General features: G+C 44.2%; 1 protein-coding gene across 5 annotated transcripts in view; it reads left to right on the forward strand.

Annotated features, from left to right (window-relative positions):
- The window catches only part of CEP170B (centrosomal protein 170B), a 58,600-nt gene that overhangs the window by 11,748 nt on the left and 21,578 nt on the right, over nucleotides 1-25,274 (forward strand). For 3 of the 5 annotated variants that reach the window (XM_032690558.1, XM_032690559.1, XM_032690562.1), the window contains exons 3-12: nucleotides 1,569-1,658; nucleotides 4,633-4,711; nucleotides 7,177-7,235; nucleotides 8,485-8,623; nucleotides 16,949-17,050; nucleotides 18,103-18,579; nucleotides 20,800-20,862; nucleotides 21,724-22,487; nucleotides 24,499-24,687; nucleotides 24,885-24,993. In XM_032690558.1, the coding sequence (XP_032546449.1) occupies nucleotides 1,569-1,658; nucleotides 4,633-4,711; nucleotides 7,177-7,235; nucleotides 8,485-8,623; nucleotides 16,949-17,050; nucleotides 18,103-18,579; nucleotides 20,800-20,862; nucleotides 21,724-22,487; nucleotides 24,499-24,687; nucleotides 24,885-24,993 (2,071 nt within the window). The remainder of the gene's footprint in view (nucleotides 1-1,568; nucleotides 1,659-4,632; nucleotides 4,712-7,176; nucleotides 7,236-8,484; nucleotides 8,624-16,948; nucleotides 17,051-18,102; nucleotides 18,580-20,799; nucleotides 20,863-21,723; nucleotides 22,488-24,498; nucleotides 24,688-24,884; nucleotides 24,994-25,274) is intronic. The other 2 variants (XM_032690561.1, XM_032690563.1) reach the window with 1 other exon arrangement.

Genomic DNA, 25,274 nt, shown 5'->3' on the forward strand with positions numbered 1-25,274 from the left:
TTGGGGGGTGATTGATGTCTGAGCAGCACCAGCTGGAGAACAAAGCATGAAGTGCTGCCTTGTAAGTTCAGTAGTGTATGGATAACTGTGTTAGAACAGGAGCTGGAGGCATGGAGTCAAACTGCCCCTCTCCTCACTGCCTCTGCTTGGAGTGTCCTGTCACGAATGGTGTGAGGGACATTGCAAGGTGGAAGGGCAATCTTCTGGCCAGGTACGTGCTTGCTTCATTTTGGTACTTCAGGGTTATTCTGGAGGACACATCTCTTGGGCTGATGTGTGCTCTGCAGGGAAAGGAGGTGCCATTTGTCAGTTGTTGCAGTATTACCAATGTGCTTGACATTGGCAGGGCCAGAAGAAATTCCTGCAAATAGCAGCAGTTTGTCTGAAAAAAGCCTCTGTGTTTTCACCAGGAATGCCCTGAAACAATCTTTGCCTCTACATGCTTGCAAGGAAGCAGATAATGGCCTGCTGAGAGCGGTGCTGTGGAAACCAGCATGTTTATACTTGGGAAAAGGGAAGGATTTTTCACCAAGAACTTGTTTGTTGATGCTCAGGAAGATGAGGATTAGCTGACTTGGGGCCTGGCTTGTCTCCCTGCTCTGGTAGCATGCCCTTCCCTCCTCTGGCCTGGGGTACCAGGGAGGTCTCAGTGCTGGTTGAGCAACTGGCTCCAGTGTCTGGCTGAGGTCAACTGCAGCCAGAATTCAAGTTACAAGAGGCAGTAGGTCTAAATACCGACAGTCTGATGTCTTTATAGCTGTAACACACCGTATTTCAAAATAATTCATAGATCTCGTTCTTACACTTCTTCCTCAGAAGTCTGACACGATTCTTGCTGAGGTGTCATACTCTGTTTTGAAGATAAGGTGCATGTGATACTTGTGCATTGTGGCAAAGCCAGTGGCATCAGGTCACTGTCAAGTTCAGTGTTCTCAAACCTAGCTTAAAATTTGAATTTTCCTAGCATTGCTTTCTTTCTCATTCCAGGTCTACTAACCTCTCTCCAACTTGGAACACATCCTAGAATTTAAATCAACTCCAGGACATAATCCTGGGAACAGTATACATTGTTGGGAATGAGCTTGGTTTGTAATTCAAAAAACGATTTTTTTCTCTTTGGAAAATAGGAAGAAATGATCCCAAATGGGAGCATCCCTAGTGATGAGGCCGCTGGCTTCAGCAGTTGAAAAATGTAGCTCTTCTAGTTTGCACTGGCTGAGATCCTGCCCCCCAGGCTTTCAGTTTGACTGGTTTTGTTCAGTGTGTATTGATAAAATTTATTGAAATTATGGCATAGTCTTAACAGCCTCCAGTGATTTTTTTTTTTTATTTTTCCCCCCCCTCCATGCAAATAGTGTATTGTCTTCAGTGAACTGTTTAAACAACCGTGGAAGCGCTTACTTCTTATCCTTCAATTATCTGCAGTAGTAAATAATATTTAATCCTTCCTGCTTTCCCCCCCTCTCCCCCTACCCTGTATCAAGTTAGTTTAATGTCTAAATGTTGCTTTGATTAACAGTGTCTCTTATGCCTGACCGGTCTCACTCTCACTGTGCTTCCATTGGCAGTCCCGCAGTGTCGATAAGCAGCACGCCGTGATCAACTACGACAAGGAGAAGGATGAGCACTGGGTGAAGGATCTCGGGAGCTTAAATGGCGTAAGTATCAAACCTCCCGGCTGGCAGAGGCAGACTCGGGGTGTGCTGAGTCTGCAAATGCTCCTGTGCTCTCTAAATTCTGCTGTCAGGCCCTTTTGGGTCACTGCAGCTGTTGGCACGAGTTAAGCTAAACATACATAATTATTTGCAAGGCCCGAGATGGAGGTCGTGTGGCATCTCGTCTTGGTGAATATTGTATTTCTTTCTCCCGGTGTCCTTGCAGAATGCTTCAGGGCTCCCCAAATCATAAAGCCCCTTGCAAAAGAGGAGGAAATAAATTCAGTTTCATGTTGGGGATGTTAACTTTAAACTGGTGATGAAGATTTTGGAGCAGCTGTTCAGCATGAGCAGGGTGACCTTCTGGCAAGTCATTTGTCAGTGCATGGAGTGATTTATGGGATGATGAGGCATTTAATTTCTTTGGGGAGAAACTACTTTTTTTCTCTTTTGCCTGTCTTGCGCCTGGTTTGTGTGAAGACCAAGGAATAATGTGAGCCCAGAACAGGGAACTGAACCTGCCTCCATTTTAACCCTTGCTCTGCTCCTGAATCATGCAGTGGTGTTAGGCAGCTCAGTGATGGTTTTGTTTGCCCACCTGAATTCTGTGATACTTAAATACACCATTGCAGTTTAGACTGTCCTAATGTCATAGCATGCCTCTAATTTGGCATCTTCTTCATACCAGTGGAGCTGTTCCTCTGCTGGAGCAGGTCTAAGCTCGATTCACATAATTGTCTTCCCAGTGGGAGTTTTACTGCAGTCATTGTTTTGGACCTAGAAACAGAAGCCCTCCACCATCACAACCACAAAACCACAAGAGGAGCCCAGAAACTTGTACAAAAACAGTGGCAAAAGCAGCCCTCAACTGTTCTGCCTCTTCTGGCATCTGAACGCAGCACGAATGAGTGTTAATCCTTCTCAGCCTAAGAGCTGAAGGCACAGAGCCCTGCTGAAATGGGAATATTTCCAGTAACTGGTCTGGGCTCTAGCTGGGCCCTGGGTTTAAAACCTGTGGTATTTAACTCATGGTGGCAAAATAGCAGCTAAAAATTGTGTTTACAAGAGAGGGAAGACTTGTACCACTAATTCTTTTATATCTTCACATGCTAAAGTATATGAATTTACAACATTTTAATAATAGACTTGTTCTCAGAGGGCGAGAGGAGTAAAAGGAGTTATAGCAGTGTCCGTCTTCTGCAGCTTATCAAACACATTTCTGTTGAAGAAGACTGAAGAAATTCACCTTGCATGAAAGAAATATATGTCCTTATTTGAAAATTGTCATTAAAAACTTATTTTCTCCCCTGAAACTAAAGAAATCACTTTTGAGGACTTTTTTGATTTTAAATCCATTTTCAGAATTTCCTTTTATTTTGTATGAGTTGTCAACAATGCATTATATGGCTTTGCTGGATAATCTGGTTCATATTAATTGTCAAGATGTATTGTTTTTGATATAATGTTCAGGTGATTCTTTAGTTCTCTATTCAGAGCTTTTTGTTTTTGAAGGTAGTGTTTCTATCTGCAGTAAGCATTTTCCTTGAGTTATTTCATCTGAAGTAACCACGGAGAAATAGGTAACTATCAAAATGGGTTTTCTTGCAGACTTTTGGTTTGCAGAAAATTCAGCAAATAATTATTCCTGTTTCAGATGTGATTGTTGTGGGTTTTTTAAATATTAAAACTTACACGTAAATTGGAATTCCGTGCCTTTTAACTAACTACAGTGTTTTTTATTCTGAAATTACAGGCCTGTTTCCCAGCTCTTCTGTAAATTGCCAGGAAGCTGGGGGCTGTTGTCTGCTGAGGTTCTAGTTTCCTGCTCAAGCATTTATTTTTCCTCTGTGGTTAATAATAGGTCTGATCATGCATGTTTGGCTTGGCTGAGGGGAGAAGGCAGAAGGACAGGGGGAGAAGGCAGACTGTGCCTCAGTGATGAAAGCATGTAAATTCATTTTCTAGCATGATTTTGATTCCTCAGACCGTAGCTGCAGTTGTACTGAGGATACAAAGATCCAGCAGCGATCCTGGTCCAAGAGGCTGGGTGAATCCCACCTTGCCAAGTCAGGTGTGTGTCTGGGGCTACCCTGAATCCAACTCAGTGCCTAATCCCCATCAGCACCCTGGAGCTTCTTCAGCTGAGATTCTTATTTATTTGGCCCAGGTTATTACAAAGGTACATGGATTTATTTGTGAAATATGTCCATGACTTCTTGATATGATCCTCCGTTGTTCTGCGAGAATTGCTTCACAGTGGGTCCACTCAGAAAGCAGAGACATCAAAGTTGTTTGTTCACAGCTGTGAAGTACATTTCTTGCACCTTTATAAGGGTGTTGGTTTCTTTAGGCCTCAATTAACTGCCTGGAGCATGGAAAAAAGGAGTGTGTGAATTTTTAGTGCGAGGAGTTTGGTGTCATGGACAATGTGCCCTCAGATATCATGGTGATGGCACTGCAAATTCTTTTCCCCTTCTTCTGTGATAGGCTTTGCTTGTTAAATTATCAGGCCTTGGGGCTGACACCGGTCTTGTTTGACATCCAGTGGAAAGCTGATTCCCAGCTCAGTAATTAAGAGTATGAGTTGCACCGTTTGCTCTTGCTGGTTGTGAAGGGTGTAGGAGAGCCGAGAGCATTTGAAGTTCTTAACTTCAGGCACCTCATTTACGTGTTCAAGTCGGGGACTCAAATTGCATTTGCAGTTGGTGGAAAGGTAAATCTCCCTGGAGGTCCCTTCACAGCACCGTGCTTTGAAGCGTAATTGGGGTGCTCTGACTTGCCCATGGGAGCTACTTGCTGGCATTGGTTTTTCCAGGGAACTTAGCTCCTCACCTGGCTGCCTTTGTGCTAGTGCACCCTGAACGTGTGCAGTGCCATTGGCAGATGGGCATGGGTGCCCTCCAGGAGCCCCATCCCTCTGAGATCCATCACCTTGATACCCTCAGTCAAATCCCGTTCCTGTGCTTCTCTCCTGCAGACGTTCGTCAATGATGTGAGGATTCCTGACCAGAAGTACATCACCCTCAAACTGAACGATGTCATTCGCTTTGGCTATGATATCCTTCCTGTCTGAAGAGGGAGTGGGACTCAAGTCTTTGTCTGGGTTTTGTGCTGTTTACTGTGTGAAGAGTTACCAGGGCTAATCATGACTACTGAATAAGGATGTTTGTTTTGCCTCCTGGAGCCTTTGGATGGATTATAAGCTTGTGTTTCTCCACCGTGAACCTGATGCAGAGCAGATTTGTGGTGCCTGCTGCCTTCATGGGACTTTGAATCAGGCCCTGCACTGTGGAGGTGCCTCTTCAGTCTCCTCCTAGGAAGGGTTGCATTTTTTTCTTTTTGTGTGGCAACTGTAGCTGGTACCAGCGGAGGAAACGTGGTTGATATGTTTTTGTATGAACTAACATCTTCCTTCTTATTTTTCATCCAACTTGCATGGTTTTGTCAGTCATTTCACCCAGATGCTTGCTTTCAGACAATTTTCAGGCCTTCAGCCTTAAACATTTGGCTGTGGGGCTTGTGGTCAGACCCTTGACTCTGTATTGATTAAAGGTTGCCTGTGCAAATTGCTTCTGCCACAAAATGCAAGAGTAAATCTCTCTTTAGCAATAGCAAGTTTCACCTCTATCAAGGGAAACTAGGCTGCAGTTATTGCTTTGTTTACAGAGCCACAAATCCTGCTGTTGTCTGCTAAAACACCTTTGTCTTCATCCCTTTCCTTTTTTATCCTGATGTGACTGTATGACAGGCTATAAGCATAGATGTTGCCTTAGCCTGCAGAGCAACAGTGGTAAATAGAGGCTCCTTTTGCTGCCTTTTCATGTAATCTAATACTTTCTTCACTTTTTTTCAGTTGCTTCTATCTGCCAAACTTTGCCCACTCAAGCTGAATTTAGAAGTAGCAAGTGTCTTCTCCAGGTTTCTTTTTTCTTTTCTGGGGAAATGTCAGTTAAAACAGTCCAGACGTTTCTGAGAATAGAGGCAGAGGCTAAGTTTTACCATTTGTTGGTGGGAAATGTTTGGCTGGAAGACTCTTCTGCATCCTTGACCTCAAGGCCACATTCTTCTGCCTTTTATTGACCCCAGTTTGTGCTTGGCCGTGCTGTAGCCCTTGGAATACTCTTAAGCTTTGCTGGAGCCCGGAGAGCTGAAGCAGTGAGGAGAGACTGAGCCTCACTGAAGCCCATTACAGTCCCATAAGCGACCTCAGTTGTAGTTTTTCTTGACTTTACAAATGTTTTTTTTTTTTATTTAGCTGGTCATTTGTCTTCTGGTCTCTCTATATATGGGGAAACTCACAGAAGACTTGCTGTGAACTGTAGTCCTAGGAAAGCATTAGCCAGTGCCTGGAGTGTGGGTGGGTTTTAATGGCTGCAATACAGGTTTAAACTTTTTATAGAAAGCAATTCTGAGCAGCTGAGTTGAAGTGTTTAATCCTACAGCCCTTACATGGATATTCATGTAAAATGAGTGATTGCACTTATGAATCGTAGAATTTATTGCCCTCAACAGGAAAAATTTAAAGAACGTAGGTTTTAGTAATCTTTCTACTCCAGTGTAGTTGCTATGGCAGTTACAATGTTTTTCTCTCCTTTGCTGCTTTGGAGCCACTGTCTTTAGCATTGCTTCCTGTGCACACTGCAGTCAGCTCAGTGTGGTGTGGATGGCAACATCTCCTGAGGTCTCAAGTCAGCTGTGTTCTATTGCACGAGAGCATTTCTCTTTTCCATTTACAGTTTCACTTGCAGACTGTGCAGAGTTTTCCCTGCTAGGCCAGTATCACTTGGTTTATTTTTAGTCTAACATTTTCCATCCTTCCTTTTTCCTCCCCTTTGATTGGGTTGTCCATGATGACATTCCAGATGCTTACTTTTTTTTTTTTTTTTTTTTTTTTTTACTTTTTTTTTCACTTTTTTTTTTTTCCTCCTAATACAGTGTTGCTGAGGATTATTGCCTGGGCTCAGCCATGTGAATGCCTCCCTTCCTAAGAGGTCACAACAGCCCGTGACCTGATTTACTTTTCATCTAGGAAATTGCAGTGGCTGAAAGCCTTGTCAGGGCAAAAGAGCACCGTTAGTCCCAGGCATCCAGGCAGGGAGCTGAACTCTACTGCTCCCTTATCCAGAGTATGTGAGAGTGGACTGTCTTGGCCAGGATACTGTGAGTAGTCTGCCTGAAGCTGCCAGCCAGGTGGAGAGGAGCAGGGTGTGAGTTGAGTCAGAGCTCTGGTTGCTCCCCTAGGTCCTGCACAGAGTTGTTAGTGCTCCCCCAGGCTTCTCCTGCCCAACTCCCCTTGTCTGCTACCCCTCAGTTGGCACAGGTCTGGCCAGGAAATGTGATTGCACACACTCTTGCAAACCATTCAAGACAAAGACCATGGTGGGATGCAGCCCAGGCAACTTTTAGTACCCTGTGTATTTTAAGATTCTCTGATTTTACTATCCTGTTTTTGTTCTGTGACTAAATGCTACACTTCTCTTTCCGTCCAATTCCTTTGTCATTTCCTTAACGAGTTCTGTACATTCAAACATGTATGTCCTGGAACAAATTCAACACAAAGTCCCAGAAGAGGCATTAAAGGTAAGGGTGGCTGGGTGCAGGTGCATTTTTAAAAACAAATGGTTTAAGTACACTAGTGATGGTCAAGCAGAGGGAAATATTAAAATACTCCTGATGGCAGTGAAATGAGGCTCTCCTTGGGCGGGGCCTTTATAAAACCCTCCTTTGAGGAGAGATACATTTCCCAGTTATCTCAGCTCTGATCTCTGTTAACCTGTGCTAACAGGTAGATAAAGTTACTTCTAATTTTGTGGCTGCCAACAAAATAAAAGGTTTCTTAAAGCTGTAACATATTAAGGAACAGTCAGCACATGAGCTTGTGGGTAAAGCCCAGCAGACCCTGTTCCTTTCCAGAAAAGGAGGAGCGCAGGTGTCTTTTTCTGAGCATGGGGACTTTGACCAGCTCCATCACACTTCTCCAGCAGGCTAAAGTTTGCTTAATTTATTCATGTGTATCATCTCATTTTTGCCTTCAAGCTCCCAGTTTTTACTTACTCAGTAGTCAGTCAGGTGTTTTTTAAACATAGTTCAGTAGCAGGTAAGAAATATTCAAGCATCCTCTTACCTAAGTCAGAAAAGTTAACCCCCTCTGGGCAAGAAAGCTGTCATGTTCAGCTCTGGGACTGGGATATCAGTGCCACACATAGCTCAGTAGCGTCTACTGTCTTCTTAGCCCTGGTTCCATGTTTAGGATTTGGAGAAGGTCATAATATAGCGGCTAGAATTGGGCAGATGATTCACTGAACTTACTCAGGGGTAATCTGGATGAGTACACCCTTTCAGTAATTTACTTGTAATAAATCAACTTCTAAATAGCTCATTTACTATGTTAATATGGAACCTGTTTTAAGGCAGAATTACTTTCCTAGCTGGAGAGAGGGTCTGGAGAAAAATAATTAAAATAGATTCCAATTGCCTTTGCTGAAAAGCTGAGATAATGCAGATGAACGCCCTGAAATAAGTTACAACGTTCCTTTAAGAGCAAAGGGGATTTCAGGATTTGAGGCCTGAATGGAAAATGGCCTGAGTTCTGATTCTTCTCAGTTTATTCTTTAAAGGATTTCCTAATTAGTTGTTTTGCATAGCTAAGTCGCAGTGACCTTCTCGTGGACTAGAATTGCCACTTAATGGCTTCCAAATGGGGTGTTTGAAAGCCTCTTGGCTGGCATTTCTGCTGTTCGGTGGCATCTACTCAGGTGTGCATGATTTTTGTTGCAGAACAGAGCTGCAGTATTTGCCTGTGAGTGATCTGTTGCTTGTGTCTCTGCAGCATGAGAAGTACACCAGCCAGCTCCAGATGAACTACAAAGGCACGGCGATGAAGAGGGCGGAGCAGCCCATGGAGCACGGCGTCTACGCTGAGTCCCCGCAAGCAAAGCTGGAGAAAGGAGAGAGGAAAGCAATTACAGGTACCTGCTCAGGAACCAGTTAATCAAGATTCTGAACAAAGTGCAGCTTGAGCCCTGCGCTGGGTCACGATTCTGACAATGGAGTGTTGTGGGTTGCATCTGAGAGCAGTTCTGGAAGGGTCATCTTTCTAAACCCCTTGATTATTCCACACTCTTGGCTTTTGGAGATTCAGCCTCCAAAAAATATCAGCTGGTGTGATGGCTCATATGTGCCTTGTCGCTGTGGGTGTTCTGGAAAACCTGTGGGCTGAGCAGGTTTGGTAAGTTCTCTGGCACATGTCTGATCTATTTTTAATTTCCTAATCGTGAGCTGGTGTTTGAACAGAGACAGTGACTCAGAGCAGAAAATGTATGGCTGCTGTGGCATGGTGCTGGCAGGCAGGCAGGCAAAGAAGCAACAAACCATTTCTTTCAAAAAGCCCTGATATGGTCTCAAGTGGCTGTACTTCCTAATGTGCCAGTATGTGGGATTGAAACCGACTGCCAAACTGGGAGGTGTTTGCTTCATGTTCACTGTTCCCCAGCTGCAAATTCTGAGAAATTCCTTCTGTTCTCCATTTTGTTACCAACTGCTGCCTTCCTTTAAAGACCCTTTGTCAAACTTACTTCCTCCCCGTTCCCTATCATGATGTGCCAGGACCTCCCCAGCAGTCTTGTCTCCCTCATCTCACCCAACTTCCTACCTCCTGTGTGTACTGCCCTGACAGGTCTCTCCCCAGTTCTGCACAGGTATCAGTTGATGGCCTTCTAGAGCTTGCTGGTGCATGGGAGGAACAAATACGGTTTTAAAGCATATTGGTGACAGATGACTGCCAGTGGTGGTCTGTGGCTCCAGGATGGCAGAGTGATTGGAAAGCTTTTGGGGTAGCAGAGAGACTGCCCACTGAGTCTGTTGGAGGAAGAATGAGGGAGGTGAATGGATGGAAGAGAATGGGCAAGTAGAAGAGTGAGGTGAGCATCTTGGGTGAGGTTACCTAGGGATAGATACAGCAGCTTTCTAGAAAAGTGTACAACTTTGGGCAAATCTGTTAAGACTTCATGGTAACTAATTGGAGTGGGTTAGTTGATGTTAATCTCCCTTGTATTGTCTTTACGAAAACCCCTCTAAGCTGACATACTGTACTGAAGCAGGATAATGTTTCTCCCTGGTCTCCTCGTTTCCTCCAGCTCTGTGTGGAAGCACATGCACCCATGTGCCCAACTCCCATTTTTTGCACCAGAAGACCTTTCTTTGTGTTACTTTAGCTGTGTCTGTGTGTTGTGTGACTGCGTTTGGGACTTTGCCTGACAAGCGTGCAGTTAAAGGGATGAAATTGGTGATGATTAACTGTGACACTGTGGAGGGTGAGAAGAGGTGAACCCCACTGTGGGAAGAGCTCTCCAGCTGCCTTTCAAGGGGCAGGAGGTTCTTGAAAAGCATTGCTCCTGCCTGGTTCCATGAACATTCTCATTTTTATTCTTTCCACCTTCCAAAATAATGCTCTGGTTGGTTTTAACCTACAGAGAGCAAGCAGCTGATATTTGGAGCACCTTCAAAGTCAGGATGTTAGGTGACTCTTCAGCAAGGTGACCCATTTCTCTAGCCTGTGATTTGCAGACCAGCATTATGTTTCTGTCATTCTTAGTGGGCCCAGACTAAGGCAAAAAGGGCTGTGAGTTCTTATTGGGTGCCAGCACTGAAGTGTGTCACGTGCAGTGGGACTGATGGGAAGATCTAAAAAAATCTGTGAACTGCTGCTAACCCCACTGAATGATTGAGGAAATTAGGACTTTTTGTTGGAAGTATTTTGCTGGATTGGACTGAAGCCTGCGTAAGCAAGAGAGGGAGCCTGAGCATTAAAAACAGTCCCTCGCTCTCCAAAAAGCATCTCTGTCACGTGAGCAGAGTGATCAGTGGGTCCCTTTTTCATCTGCGATGTGACTAATTCACCTTGTCTTCAGCTGCACACATGCACGGTTTCTCCTTGGCTGCTCGGAGGAGTGGCAGCAATTTAAAAAGATCAGTGGAAAGAAGAATGTAGTGTTCTTACCAGGAGTGGGCTTGCTCAGTGGCAGCAGAAAGAGGCTTTAGGGAAAGAGCTGCTTTGCTAAGCCTGTAGGTATTTAGGAATTTGCATTGACTAATTAAAGCAAGGTCTGGGGTGACAAAAGCCTTTTGAAGGATTGCTTCCCAGGGCCTGAGTGGAAAAGAGGCGGAGGGAATGCAAGCTTTCAGAGAAGAGGTTTAACAAAACAATGTGAACAATTAGAGCTGCTTAGAAATGGGAGGAGGTGAGAGGTTGAGGATAAAAAAATCCAGGGGAGTGAATGGGAAACAGCCAATTTAGTCTTTATGCTGTTGAGCTTGTAGTTTTTGGGTGTATGTTGCCTGTAAGCAGAAAATCATCGGTCTTTGTGAAATGTTTGAGGCAAGGAGCTTGGCAAATCCTATGGGTTGGATATAGATATGAATATGAGTGTCCACAGTTCAGCTAGTTAACGCTAAAAATAGCCATCAGCTTTCATGTTTAAAGCCTTAAGCAATCAGGAAGCCAGGTAGAGCCTTGAACTGAGCAGATTTCAAGACGGACACAATCCCTATCCCCATCTGTTGCTACCTGAGCTGAGGTACTTGATGAGATAAGCTAGTTTGTGGTCTTCTGTTCTCAACACAGTTAATCCTCGGGTTGATCTTAATTTTTTGCTTTTTTTCAAAGCTCTCACAGGCTGATGGGACTAGGTAATCCTGAACCTGATGACTAACGTCTGAATAACTGCTGCAGGCCTGAGTTTCCAGGGGTGGAGGCTGCTTGCAGTGTCCAGCTGAAATGGGCATCACCAATTGCAGGAGTAGGACTTGAGCTTCTCCTAGGATCTGTGAAATGGGCTTGCTCACCAGGTTAGCATCAGTGTGATCAGGGAGTCCTCTGAACAGAGTGAACGACTTGAAAGTCTTGTTGATGTCCAAGACTGAGGTCAGCAGGCAGCGTGGATGGAGGCAGCAGGAGTTGTGCCTAGTTGTCAAGTGGTTTCCATGGTCTTTGGCTGCTTTCCCCATGAGATCATGGCAATAGCTATTTAGACACACAGCTCTGCCCTAGCCTTTAATTTAGGGGAGTGGTGGTGGTGTATCTGCTTTTTGCCTGAGCCATGGTGCTGGTAACTGCAGTATATTAAAGATTTGACCATGCCACTGATACAAATAAATTTGATTATCAGCCTGATTTGAAAGCACCTGGGATCTGTGTATGTTCACAGCAGGTACAAAAGACTGGGGCTTAGATTAGCCATGCACATGTGAAATAAATACTGCAGCAAAGAATTTTGGTTTCTGGTTATTCTTACTAAGTCTGAATTCTCTATTTCGGAGAGGAATTAAAAAGCAGAGATGTAAGGAATTAATTTTAAAATGTTATAGCTGGATTGTCTTTTTTTTTCCCCAAGGCCTCTGCCATATGAAGCCTTCTCTGCATCTTCTGAAGATGGACGTTATTGTTATTAATAATGAATCAAAAACAGTTTGACTTAAAGCAAGCTGGATTTCTCATGCTTTTGTTATGACTTGGAGTAGACAGCTTCAAAGCCGTGTGTGCTTCTGTAAGCAAAGAAATTTGCTGTTGCTGACTGTCTCTCTCTCCTGATGGTGTGAAGCTTTTCACCTGGGTGAAAGCACAGCCCCTCAGTCCTATCCTCACCACAGGGGACAGACACCTTCAAGGGAAATCAGACCCCTCTGTAATAGGAGCTGGAATGCTTGTCCTGAAAGCTCCTCTGCCCACTCACTGCTGGAAAGCAGCATTAACACAGTCTTTCTCCTTTCCCTTTTGTCACCTGGGCTGTATTTTTGGTCCTGCCCTTGTGTTGTTCTGTGTGATTCACTTTTCCATAAACATGCCTCTTGTACTCAAACATCTCATTTTCTCTTGTTGTGGTGCCTCTCCTTCAGGTGACTGATAGTTTTGTATTAATTTAACAGGCCACTTTTTTTGTCAGACTGTTAAACAAATGGACCTCCCTTGTTCTGTGCTAAAAGAGCCTTAATTTTTTCTTCCAAGTGAGTGCCCTAAAGATGGAAATCCAGGAGCAGAACATGTGTGTGTCAGTGGCCTTCCCTGTATTACACCATGACTGGTAGCTCAGTATTTATCTGGCTGAATGCTTGTGCTGACCTCAATTCAGTTATCTAAAAGGATGGTTTTCGGGCTGTCTGCCTGAATTGATGAGCCAAGAAATATGTCTAAATGAATTGGCACCATCTGGGCAGCCTGGCACGGAGTGGAGAGAGGTGGTAACGAGCTGCCATCAATTGGAGGGAGTCTCATATCATTAAAATGACTGAGCAGTTTGTTTTTATTGGTGCTCCTCGCTTCACCCCAGCAAGGCCCGAGTCCCTCTGCTCTTGCAAGGGCATCCATCTTACACTAAAACACAGCAGACAGGTGGTGGCTTCAGGGTGGTTTGCATGTGTCAGGACACAGGCAGACATGCTGCAGGTCCAGGTTGAGGTTGCTACCCAAAATGCATCCCAGCTGGTGAAGAGCAAAGCCCCCTGGCACAACTGCATGTGTAGCTGCTCCCTGGCCCACTTCTGTCACAGCCATCTGTTTTAGCTGTCTTTCTATCATGCTTCTTTTTTAACCCACTCTCCTTTTTCTACAATATTGTTGTATTAAAGCTGGAGCAGGGGGAGGTGTCAGGTCTGTTGTACTGGCAAATTAAAAGGGACAGAAGCTTCTGACATGAGCAGGGCAGCAAATTCATGTAGCTCTTTGTGCTGGTTTTGGCTGGGGTAGAGTTAATTTTCTTCCCAGTGGCTAGTATGGCTATGTTTTGGATTTGTGCTGAGCACAGGGTTGATAATATAGAGATGTTTTTGTTATTGCTGAGCAGAGCTTACACAGAGCCAAGGCCTTTTCTGCTTTTCGTATGGCCACACTTGCAAGGAATTTGGGGGTGCCTGGGAGCTTGGGAGGAGACACAGCCAGGACAGGTGACCCAAACTGACCAAAGGAATATTTCAGACTATATAACACCATGCTCAGTATATAAAGTGATGGAAATAAGGAGGAGGGTGGGGATATTTGGAGTGACGGTGTTTGTCACTGTTGTGTGTGATAGGGCCCTGCTTTCCTGGAGATGCCTGAACACCTGCCTGCTCATGGGAAGCAGTGAATTAATTCCCTGTTTTGCTTTGCTTGCATGGCTTTTGTTTTCCCTATTATACTGTCTTTATCTCAACCCATGAGTTTTCTACCTTTTACCTTTCCATTTCTCTCCCTGATCCTGCTGGTGGGAGAGTGAGCGAGTAGCTGTGTGGGGCTTGGCTGCTGGCTGGGGTTAAACCACAATACTTTTCATTAGTAGCCAAGAACGACGGTGTCTGTGTCACTTGATAATGTTTTTCAAAATACAAATTAATATGAATGCTCAGTGGAGACATTAATTGCTCTTAAAATATTGAAACTGCCCCCAAATAGCAAGATGCTGACTCCTCGGCTTTCCATCTGTGCTTTTTGCAGCTTTAAAATGAAGTTCCAGTTTATTGTGGAGGCTGGGAGAGGAAAGGAATGAAACTCCACACATGCACAAATGTGCAGCTTTGTCACAGATGCTGTAACAGGCATTTCAGGTGGGGCTACATGAGCTCTGTGTTGTGGGGCAGAAGGAGCCTTCTCCCATGCAGTGAGTGCAGTGGAATGTCTCTCATGTCTCCCACTCTGGTGGATCCAGATCTGTGCACTCTGGCCAACCTGATGCACGCTTTTTATGTGCTGCTTGGCTGCTCAGGGGTTTTGTCTTTGTGCTAGCTTTTGTCAGAGGGAAAGTTCAGGGAATTTCCAAGCACCTATTAGGGCTCAGGGAAATTTGAGACAGCAGAGGAGCTGGGTCGTTATTATTTATAAATACTTTTTTTTTTCCTTTGCAATCCCCAAATTCCCCATCAAGAGAAAATGTCTGACCAAAAGTCTGACTTGCTCCCCTGACTGCCTTTTCCCTGTAGTAGTAAAGCTCCTGGGGGACAAAGGCTCCTGTGTTCAGTACACAGGTGGGACACAGATCTTGCAGCAGTTTCTGGGAAGATGTCTGTGCTGCAGCATGGGTGTGAGCTCTCTTAACACATTTCTGCCCCTTTGGGCACATAATTTTCTTGGAATAGATCATTGGCAACTTCTAGACTAGGATGCCTTTGTGATCCTGTGAGGGGTTGGGATGTGATGAGGCAACTCTTTGCAAGATGCAAGTGGTTACAGCACCCACCCTTGGGGAAGATGCTGCTTGTGCAAGAGTCGAGTGCAGGTGGTCTTTGTTTTTCATGTATAGGGTAGTTGAACCAGTTAGTGTTGAGCCCCACTGATCTTTAGGCATGAATTACCTCAGACATAACTGGCTGTTAGTGAATTTGTGTTAAGGTGGTGTTCTTCTCCTGGCCCAATTTGCCTCTAGGGCATCAACCCTAAGATCTGTATGGCAAGTCAGAGAGTGATAATCCATTGTGTGCCCAAAAGAAGTGCCTGATGTTGGTAGAGCAGATCCTGCGTGGTTGGGGTCGGATGAAGAGAGAGGGTGGTAGGTTTCTGCTGGGCTGTGTGGCGGAAGGTCTCAGTCTAGCAGAAGCCAAACCTTACACCGAAGTGCCTCTGTTCATTGACAGCCTTGTGAATTGTTTTTTTCTTTTTTAACCCCCTTCTCTCATGAGCGGTTTACCCATCCTCAGTTATGAAACATACTGCTTGGCAGTTCCGATTTATCATGGTGAGAAATGCTTCGTCCTTTGAACTTTCAAAGGCTGCCTACATAATAGGAACATGGTTTATCTTCCACAGACTCTAGGCAGAGAGGAGAGTAATACCTTCAGCCTCTTTTGACCCTCAATGTGAAGGGAGGCTGTGTGGTTCATTTCAAAATATGAAGATGGACCTGTGGGCTGCATCTGTAAAGCAAAATTTTTTCCTATGGACTGTCAGTGTATGAGCTTATATATCTCTGGAATGATTCTAGAAAAAAAATATTCTGAAGTAGTGGCCACTGGCTCTGTGTAGCTTTAGAAACAGCAGCATAACATTAGGCTTCTTTTTTTTTTTCTTCGACTTATTTAATTCCCCTTTCTCTCCTGACTTCCCTTATGCTAATGACTGCTTTCTGCCATGTCCCTATTAAAGCAGGGAATGCAAAGTTGCAGGACTGTTTGAGAGCTGCTTTACACAGAGCAGTGTGTGGTTTGAAAACCACAAGCCGAGCAGCAGCTGGCAGTAGAAGCCCGGCTTTGGCTCTGGAGCCAGAGTCAGGGCTAAGACGTGGCTGGTAAAGCCAGTGCTGATGGCTGTTATGGGTAGAGGCAGAAGCAGCTAACAAAGATAGAGCTTAACTTCAGCCCCTGCCCTGTCCTGGTGTTTCTATCACCTCTAGATGAAAGAACAAAAGCTACTTTATTTGCTTCTCTTAAACTATTAAAAAAACGTAATATTAACTATACCACAGGTAAATTGGGGTGTATTCTTCTTACTTGTTGCAACCCAAGGCACTGCCAAAATGCAGTCTTGTTTTGTGGGATACAAAATGAGAAGCAGTGGGTCAACTCCTTTGGGTATCAGTTGCAGGAAAGCCCTGATCTTTCAGTGGGTGCTCACTGAGCAGAGATTATGCAAGCCTGGCTCTTCTAGGGGAAGCCTCTCCAAGAAAAAAAACCTCTGCCCTGCCGTGACTCTGGAATCCACTTGGTTTACTTTAATCTTTAGAGAGCAAGAGTTTACTACTTCTTTATGAACGTGTAAGGAGATGGTTTCACCATTTTTCCTAAATTTGTAATGCTTCAAGAATTTCCCGTTGTGGAATGTGTGTCACTTAGAGTAGGAGTGGTAAATAGTGGAAAAAATCCCTAACTTCGAAACACCCGAGGACATGGTGGGGCAAGAAAGGGCCAAAACTGAAGTCTTCCCAATTAAGATGAGGAGAAAGTCTGGTTTTCACCTAAATTGCTGATGAGATGCAGACAATTTTGTGGTTAGTGTTTTGTAGTCTGTCCTGCCAAAAATCTTACACTTCCTGTGAATAATGAGGCTAGAAAGGGAGAAGAGCCACTATTTGGGAAACATAGCTATGAAAGACAACAAAGGGAGGTGAAGTCACCATCTTGCAGTAGAATGTAAAGAAGAAAAAAGGGCGAAAAAAAAGAGAAAAGCCTGAACATATTATTATATATAATTTGCTGTTGTTAAAACTGCAGTATAACAGGTTCATGGTCTCATCTGGCCCTGCTGTTTTTCCCTTTTTGGCATGTGGTTGACTTCTGTGAACCTGGTAAATTGATATTTTCTGTGTCAAAGTATTTGCTTATTTTCTTCCTAGAAACGAACACTTACCGCACCCCTCTCTATGGGCAGCCCTCCTGGTGGGGGGAAGATGATGCAAATAACAAGGAGGACAGAAGGCAAGAGGAACATTACTCAGGTAATGGAGGCGATGTGGGGTGGCAGAAGATGGGGGACACAAAATTTCTGCACACTTTTAGTGTTTGCCTTGTGAAACCATCCCGTCTCAAGGCTTTAACTACCACTCTTTTTTTTTGTGCTTGTATTTGCACGTTCCTATGTGTAGGTTGCTGCTGCTGAAACTGGAATAAGGGAGAATTAAAATGTTTTCCCTAAAATATTTGAACATTAGAAACAGCAGTTGTGGAATAATTTAGTGTGGATGAGAAAAGCCTTACTAAGCTTTTTTGTGACCTAGTTACTTAGCAGTGCTGCATCTGTTTCTCACCTCATCATACTTGGAGGCCATTTTGTGTTACCACTCCTGTTCTTGTGAATCTGTATGTACGTAAGATGCATCTTTTTAAGCTTGTGCAGTAAACCTGATGTTTCTGTCAAGCATAGTGCTCTACTGCACAATTAAGTGTTATATTTCAGTGCACATACCGTGTATCTATTCTCTAGCAGAGAGGGGTTATGATTAATAGCCCTTCCAAGAGGTTAGAATAAGTGAGTGACCTTCTAGCCAAGAAGTTTGAGTAGTACTGAAAAAATATGGTTTTATCCTTAGTGATGTTAGAGATTCAGGTGTTGATCCAGCAGAATCATACCTGTGATTAGCTTTGCACAATCAGGCTTTTCCTTTGAACTGTGGAAGTTGAATGGGAGTCTGTGTGTATATGTGTGTTTGTGTGTCTGTGTGTGTGCAAGTGAATCCAGCAGAGTGAAATGGGATCTTCCTTCCATATCAGCCCAGGCATACAGAAACCTTAAAATGGTGCCAGTCACATAGGTTCTGTCAAAACATAGAACTCTGTGTGTGTGTGCAAGCTCAGCTCTCTCTTTTGGGAGCAGTGGAAGAAGGAACAAAGTGAATATAACAACTGGTGGTCAAACCACAAAGCACCAATTTCAATGATGAGGCCAGAGTACAGAGCTAACAAATACAGAACTTGTGGTTTTTTCTTTATTCCATTTCAGCTAATGTTTATGAATTTAAGGTTTTATTGCCTGTTTTTTCTCCTTTTGCAGAGAGATCCAAAGAGATAACCCAACATGAAGAGGAACTGAATGGGAATATTTCTACTTACAGAGATGCCCAGGAACAATCTGTGTTTCCCTTCCGAAGAGAGCCGAGTTATTTTGAGATTCCAACTAAAGAATTTCAGCAGCCATCCAAATCCCCAGAAACACAGGTCCATGAGATCCCAACAAAGGATGTTGATACTGTGGTAGCCCCTGTTGTACAGAGTCATGCCTCTTTCACCATTGAGTTTGATGATGGTACCCCGGGTAAAATAAAGATAAAAGACCACGTAACTAAATTTTCGCTCAGACAGAGAAGACCATATAGTAAGGAACCAGCTCACACAGAAGTCATGTCAGCAGAGAGCAAAGTGGCTGACTGGCTTGTCCAGAATGACCCAAGCTTGATGAGACGTCAGTCTGCAGGAGATGATGTTTACAGTACTAAGAGTGACCTGCCAGTTCATGTGAGGACACTTAAAGGTGAGTGAATATCTTGTCATGTGGACATAGCTCTCTGTTGGCCGTGCAAATGCTGCCTAATAAAAGAAGAGAACCCTTCTCCTTTCAAGGAGAACTGGACTTTATTATCTCTGCTCCAAATTTGCAAGATGAAGAGTATTACTTTAATGACTGTTAATGTTTTAAATCTGGCTAGCAAGTTCTTCACCTGGCCCTGAAGTCATGTGTGATGTTGGCCTGAGGACACTCTAATGTCACTGCTCTACATCTATAATGCCAGCTCAGCAGTAACTGGTTGAAAAAAAACTGTTTTGATTTTTAAATGTCTAAAATAATTTCCATGTGATCAGGCAGGCTGATAAACACTGGTATTTCAGTGAATTTTGTTCTCTTGTCTTCTCCTAGCTGATGGAATGACTTTTCTTTGTAGCTGTAGTCCAGAAGAGTCTTAAGTGTGATCATCCTGATGGCTGTAATGACCAGAGCCAGTTGGTTGGATGACAGGAGGTCCTGACAAAGAGAGTATGGATAGAGTTGAGATGTACATGATCCCAAATAAAGGAAATTGTTGTGCTTATAAGAGAAGGTTCCTTCTCTTAAACTTCTCTTAAAGCTTCTCTGTAATTCTTCTCTGTTCAAAAACATCAGATTTTGTGGACCTGTGTCCTGTTAAATGTGTCACTGTGAGGAGTTCTTTGAGGATTTGCAAAGGTCTGAAGTGTAGTTTGGAGCCCAGTTCTTAGTGCAGCTTGTGGGACTCATGATTTTCATGCAAATTTGAATATATTTTATGTGATTTAGGCTTGCTTGGTTGTCTCTCTTGGACTATGCACTGAACAGCTAGCAGGAGACCACAGATTCCCGCATTCTCACTGCTTTGCCTCTGGAAAAGCTGTTATTTTGAATTGCAACTTTAGCTGATGAAGTCATATTGAAGACCTATTTATGCTTAAGGTCCTACTTAAATGAGAGCAATACCTTATTTTCCCTTGAAGGAATATTTGCTTGGGCCTTGTTAGAAAAAAACTACTCGTAATATGAAGAGTTTTACATATTACACCTCCAACTTGCTTTTACGGATACATATTTTTGAAAGGTCTCATATTCAGCCATGGGGTTGGGCATGGCATGGAAATGGAACTGTTTTGTTGCCATTGCTTGTTCCTAGTCCTTCCCAATAAGGGACAGCGTTGAGGTGCCCTGCTTGGTTATTTAGGGTCTTATTTTCAGTCTACTGTGACTTGTATGATAGAAGGGTTTGGGTTGGGGATTTTTTGTTATTGTCATATTGGATTTTGTTGACTGGAGGACATTGTCAGGGATAGAAATATGCATAGAAATGTGTTTCAGTAGTTTTGCTCTTTCCTCTTGGAGAAAACTAGAGAGTTGGGCAGCTGTTGCTTGTCCTAGGGTTTTCCTGAGCGATGCATGGGAACACTAGACTGATGACACTTGGCTCTCTACAGTCCATAAGGCATGGAGAGAAGCTGAGCTAATTTAATGCATAATTTGCATATCAAGAAATCAACCTTTGGACATTTGATTAAAGCATACAGTGTTGGTGGCCTGAGGAGTTTATCCACCTCTGCTTTGGCAGAGGACAGGGTGTAATTTATCTGTGATAGCTGCCTAACATGTTCTGGCAGGGCTAATTTGGAAGATATCTTGGAGGCTACCACCGACTGCGTGCCAGGTTTAAGTCTTCAATATCAGAGGTGCCCAGCATTGGAGCTAATTAGTAACAACTGTTCACTTCCAGGAACAATGTGGTGAATGTAAAGACTGGTATCAAGGCTAGAGAGGTCAGGTCTTTGCAGCTTGAGAGGATGTGCACTGTGTTGTGCTGGGGCATCTGTGTGCGTGGTGGATGTTTTCCTTGTGTCCTCAGCGTTTGGCATTCAGCAGAGTTCTTAGCCAAGACCTTTAATTTAGGAACTTTCCCTTCCAAGGGTGAAGCTTATCAGCCCTCAGGGAACAATGCAAAGTTTGTTGGCTTCCTTCATGAGGGTGTTAGGAGACTCTTCACAGAACTGACTCCTGGGTTGAATGGATCTTACATTAAATTCTAATCTTTCACAGTTAGCTTGATGTAATAAATGGTCTTTACCCATGAGTCTGGAGAACTTGCAAAGTAGGTTTGAGCAGTTTTCCTTTCAAACACATGGTATTTTAGCCAGTATATCTTGCTACATATTACAGTCTAGAGCGCAGAGACCTCTTTCCCCGTTCTCCCGATGACAGGTTCCTGGTCGTTGACTGAATCGTGTTCTGTGCCTTCACACCCGTTTCCTTCTCCAAAAAAAGGTTTGTTTTTTGTTTTACTTTTAATTTTTTGTTTTAATTTTAAGTTTCTGTTTTACTTCAACTTACTTTCTGACAGTCCTGAGCTAAGGTGCTGAGGGTCAGGCAGGCACTGATATGTAGGGGTGGTTGTGAAGATGGTTGTTACTAACATAAGTGAAAATAATTATAAACTTAGTTTAAGCTTAGTAAACTCTTAAGTAATGATTTAACCTCTGCTTGGCTGGTGATAGGATGGTGTAACTCATGGGGGTGTCGTGGTGTGATTCTTAGATCTCCAGGAAAAGTAAAGAATCCTGCAAATTTACTTTTCTGTTACCCTCTGGTTTATTTTCCCCTTGTAGAGGAGGGTAACGTGGGTGCTCAGAGATGTATCTGCTTATAATGCACTGATCTGGTCTTTGATCATGGGGATTTGGTTTCATGGGATACATTCTGAGGGTTTTATTTACTGATCCTGCAGAGAAAACCTAATGAAGTGATCTTAGACTACAGTAATAGGGTGGAACAGCAAAATAATGTCAACATTTTTATTTAAATTGAAAAAAGAAATAAAACATAGGTATCTAAACCAACCAGCATTACAAAATCAGAAACCCATGTGGCTGAAATTACTTCTTGAATTGTTTTTAAATAAATAAATTATAGCCAACAAGCGGTAAAATGTGGGGTCAGGAGAGAGCTGCCTTCTCTTTTATTTCTTCTGTTGGGATGCAATCCCTGTACCACACAGACGTCTTCGGAGTTGTTTAATCCAGTAGGATGCTTTTATTTTAACTGAAATTATAAATTTCAGCTGGGAGGTAATGAGAGGGCCGCAGCAACTGAGAATATGAAAGTCAAATCTGCATGCCTTGTTTCCAGGCAATAGGCACGAGGACGGGACGCAGAGCGACTCCGAAGACCCTGTGGCACCCAAGGCGGAGAAGGAGACACCGGCGGGCAGCGAACGTCCGACAGAGCAAACCCGGCTGCAGCGCCAGATGAGGCGGGATCCCCACGAGATGCTGCACAACAAGCAGGCCTTCGTCATCGAGTTCTTCGAGGACACGCCACGGAAGAAGCGGTCGCAGTCCTTCACGCACAGCGCTCACTCCTCCCAGAGCGACACTGACCCGGGGATGAAGACCAAGGTTGAAAAGCGCAAGAATGCGTTGCCGGCGGAGAAAGTGGGAAATTCAGTGCCGCCATCCCACCTCACAGCCCAGGCGGGCAAACCCAATAGCAACTCCTGTGGGACTCAAAGAACCAGCTCCTTCAAGAGGGAGAAGACTGAGGATCGGATCAACTCTTCGTCGTCCTCTGCTTCCAGAGCATCAGCCAAAACTTATGGGAGCGTTGGGAGAAAGTCTAAAATGGCTCAGGATTTTATGGCTGAGTACTTGCGTGAGACTACTCAGTCTGGGAAGCCAAGTGCTGAGAAACCAGCCCCTCTGCCCATGCCAGTGGCTCCGCGTGTGGTTATATCATCAGAACCAGAGTCTGCCTCTGCCCCGCCTCTGGAGGTGAAGTCTGCCCAGGGCAGGAGGAATGATGAGGAAGACAGTATAAGCGAAACAGGCACATACACCATTGAGACGGAGTCGCAGGATAAAGAGGTGGAGGAAGCACGAAAAATGATAGATCAGGTAAATGCTGCTTTTTTGTGCTTGACCAGTATGCTGAGGGCTGAAGCCTTGGGCTTCCAGGCCTTGTGCTGGGGACCTAAATTAGCTCTTGCCACGAAGGGATGTAATTGGGTGCAGCAGGGGGTTCTGGTTAGAAATGGGTAGAAAATTATCCTGAGTAACCTGTGTTAAGGATAGGCCCCAACAAACTGTGAGGCTGGTCTTTAAAAAAATCCCATCAAAACAACAGAATTACAAACAAATGAAAAAAATCCGCAGAGTAAAAGAAGGCAAGATAAACCCACAGCAAAGAGCTGCCTTTGCTTCCAAAATGGGATTTGGATGCAAAAGTGAAAGAGTGGGCTTGCCATCTGTTTAGAGGAAAGGCAACACCTGAATAAAGATCAGGCTGATCCTGCTGACAGCTTTGGCTGGGAGCAGCTCTGCTCTCTAGGACTGCTCCCAAGCCTCTGCCTTGATGTTGCATCACCTCCTGCCCACTGTTAGGAAGATGGGAGCATCCTGTGGTAGGCCAAAGGAAATGCCAAGGGCTGGTACTCTTCATCCTTCATAAACCTTAGTGATAGGTGTTTCTGTATTTGGCTGTGCCTGGTTAGAAAGGCCGTGCTTGCTGGCAGGGCAAGTGGCAGCTAGATGAGATAGAAAAGGGTGTGATCTAGGGCAGAGGCAATCCTAGATGGATCTATACATGTTTGGATTTTTCAGAGTGAGTGATAGCCTGAAAACAAAACCTCAGAGATGAAGGAGAAGCTTAAAAACAACCCACCCAACTAAGCAACCGCAGGGCAAACCAAAGTTTGGCTGATTTTCAGGTTTAACTTTCATCTGCAGTCTATTATGAAAACAAAACTGGCAAGTTGCTATGAAGATTTAGTGAAGTGTAGTCAGGAGGATGGTGAGGTTTAAAGCAAGCCTTAATTGAACCTGGTTTTAGAGCTTTGTATACAGTGTTTTGTGAGCCTGGATCTAGCTTCCGTCTTTTGTTTATTCCATTTGTTCCTTACATCTTGTTTGAAATGTGATCGGAAGCTCTCAGGGCAGGGTATTTAAAGCCACAGCAAGGTCCTAGTCCTGACATTAGATGACTAATTTTTCTGGTTGAGAAAATGCCACAAAAATACAAATATTTCTGGGGAGTAGTCTTGGCAGCCATGTGATTTGGGCAGGCAGACTGGCCAAATTCTTGTCCTGTGCCACACACTTCTGGTCTGTGCCACAGACTTGGTGCAGTTGATAGCTGCACGTCAGAGTTTCTGTCAGGAAGATGGAAAATATGAGTTCTAGACTTGCTTAGGTTCTGAGGTGCTTTTTATCCCCCCACCATTGCCCACACACTTTTTAACAGAGGTGAGAGTGGAGACCTTTATGGCAGTCTTTGCCCAGCCAAGGCACCCTCCATGGTTGTATCTTCCTCTGAACTTCTTGTAGTCAGGGAAAAGAAACAAGCCCTGCTAAGGCATCGGTCTTGTTCACCCCCTTACGAAGGCCCGCTTATCTCCAAAGGGAATCTATCCAAGTAGCTCAAACACTCACTCATCTCAGAGGATCCTTTCCCAGGTCCTCATGTGGCAGTGCAAGGCTGCTTTGCTCAGCCCACTCGCTGCTACAGTCTATGAAAGACCCTGGGGTTGGAGCTTTCCTATTTTTTTCTTTCTAATTCTCCACAAATGAGCTGGTAAATAGCTTTCCTGACACTTATCCCAAATTTCTCAGGGATGAAAAGGGACTCCTTTTCAGTGAAAGTTGCTACTGTTAAAGGCAATGCACCTAAATAATGAAGGAGAGAGGAAAGGTGGGTGTGAATGGAATTCTATGAATAAGTGTATTTAAAGCTGCTGCTGTGGAGTACAGAAGACAATGATTTACTTGGTTGGTATGGAAGCGTTGACAAGTGGTTTTGGCCCTTTGGGATCATAGTTTGTGTGTGACTAATGCTTCATGGATTTGGATTTTGGGGTAATATTTTTCTGTTTTCTTGGGTTTAATCTTTCCCATGCAAACACCTTTTCAGGTTTTTGGCGTTCTTGAGTCGCCTGAATTTTCCAGAATCTCTTCAGCCTTTAGACCAATAATTAAAGGTGAAAAAGACGACTCCGGTTCTCATCAGCATCTAATCAGTGAAAACGGCACTAGTCAGAAGTCACCCCTGCTCCAGGCATTTTCCTCAAAAGCTGTGAGTGGGTCCCAGGCTGAAGCGCAGGTACGGGCAGTCCAGGTGGATTTGCTGGGATGGTGGAGGTGTAGATGGGTTTTCTTGTCTGGATGTAAATGTGACGTGTAGCTTGATTTCCCATTTTGAGCAAACCGACTGATATGTGTATGAGAGGAGAGGTTTTTGCGGCTAGGATTTTGTTTACAAACCCTCTTTCTGACATTGTCTTCCCCACCTTGTTATAGATGTCTGCAGCATCTCAAGGGAGTCAGAAGTGGGTGTCCAGATGGGCGAGCCTTGCGGACAGTTACGCTGAGCCTGGATCTGCCTCTGGGCAGGGTGATGGAAGTGCAGGTAAGTCTCATTCAGCATCGCTGTTTGAAGAAAGCTGAATCTAGGCCAGGATGATACAAAAGCAGAAATTAAGGGCTTCTGTGCATCTGGCTGTGACTTATTTTTTGTTTTAGGTAGTGTATGTAGTTGGGGATGGGAGGGACAGAGTGAATTGTTCCCAGTGGATTGAAGACAGAAGGAGCCTCTGGTTTGCATTTTGGAGTCATCTAAGAGGTTCTTAAATGTTAGGTTTGACATGACTGAAGGGCACCTGGGAAGGAGAGAGATTGTAAGGGCTTTGG

The sequence above is a fragment of the Chiroxiphia lanceolata genome, chromosome 6 (assembly GCF_009829145.1).
Source record: "Chiroxiphia lanceolata isolate bChiLan1 chromosome 6, bChiLan1.pri, whole genome shotgun sequence".
Lineage (NCBI taxonomy): Eukaryota > Metazoa > Chordata > Aves > Passeriformes > Pipridae > Chiroxiphia > Chiroxiphia lanceolata.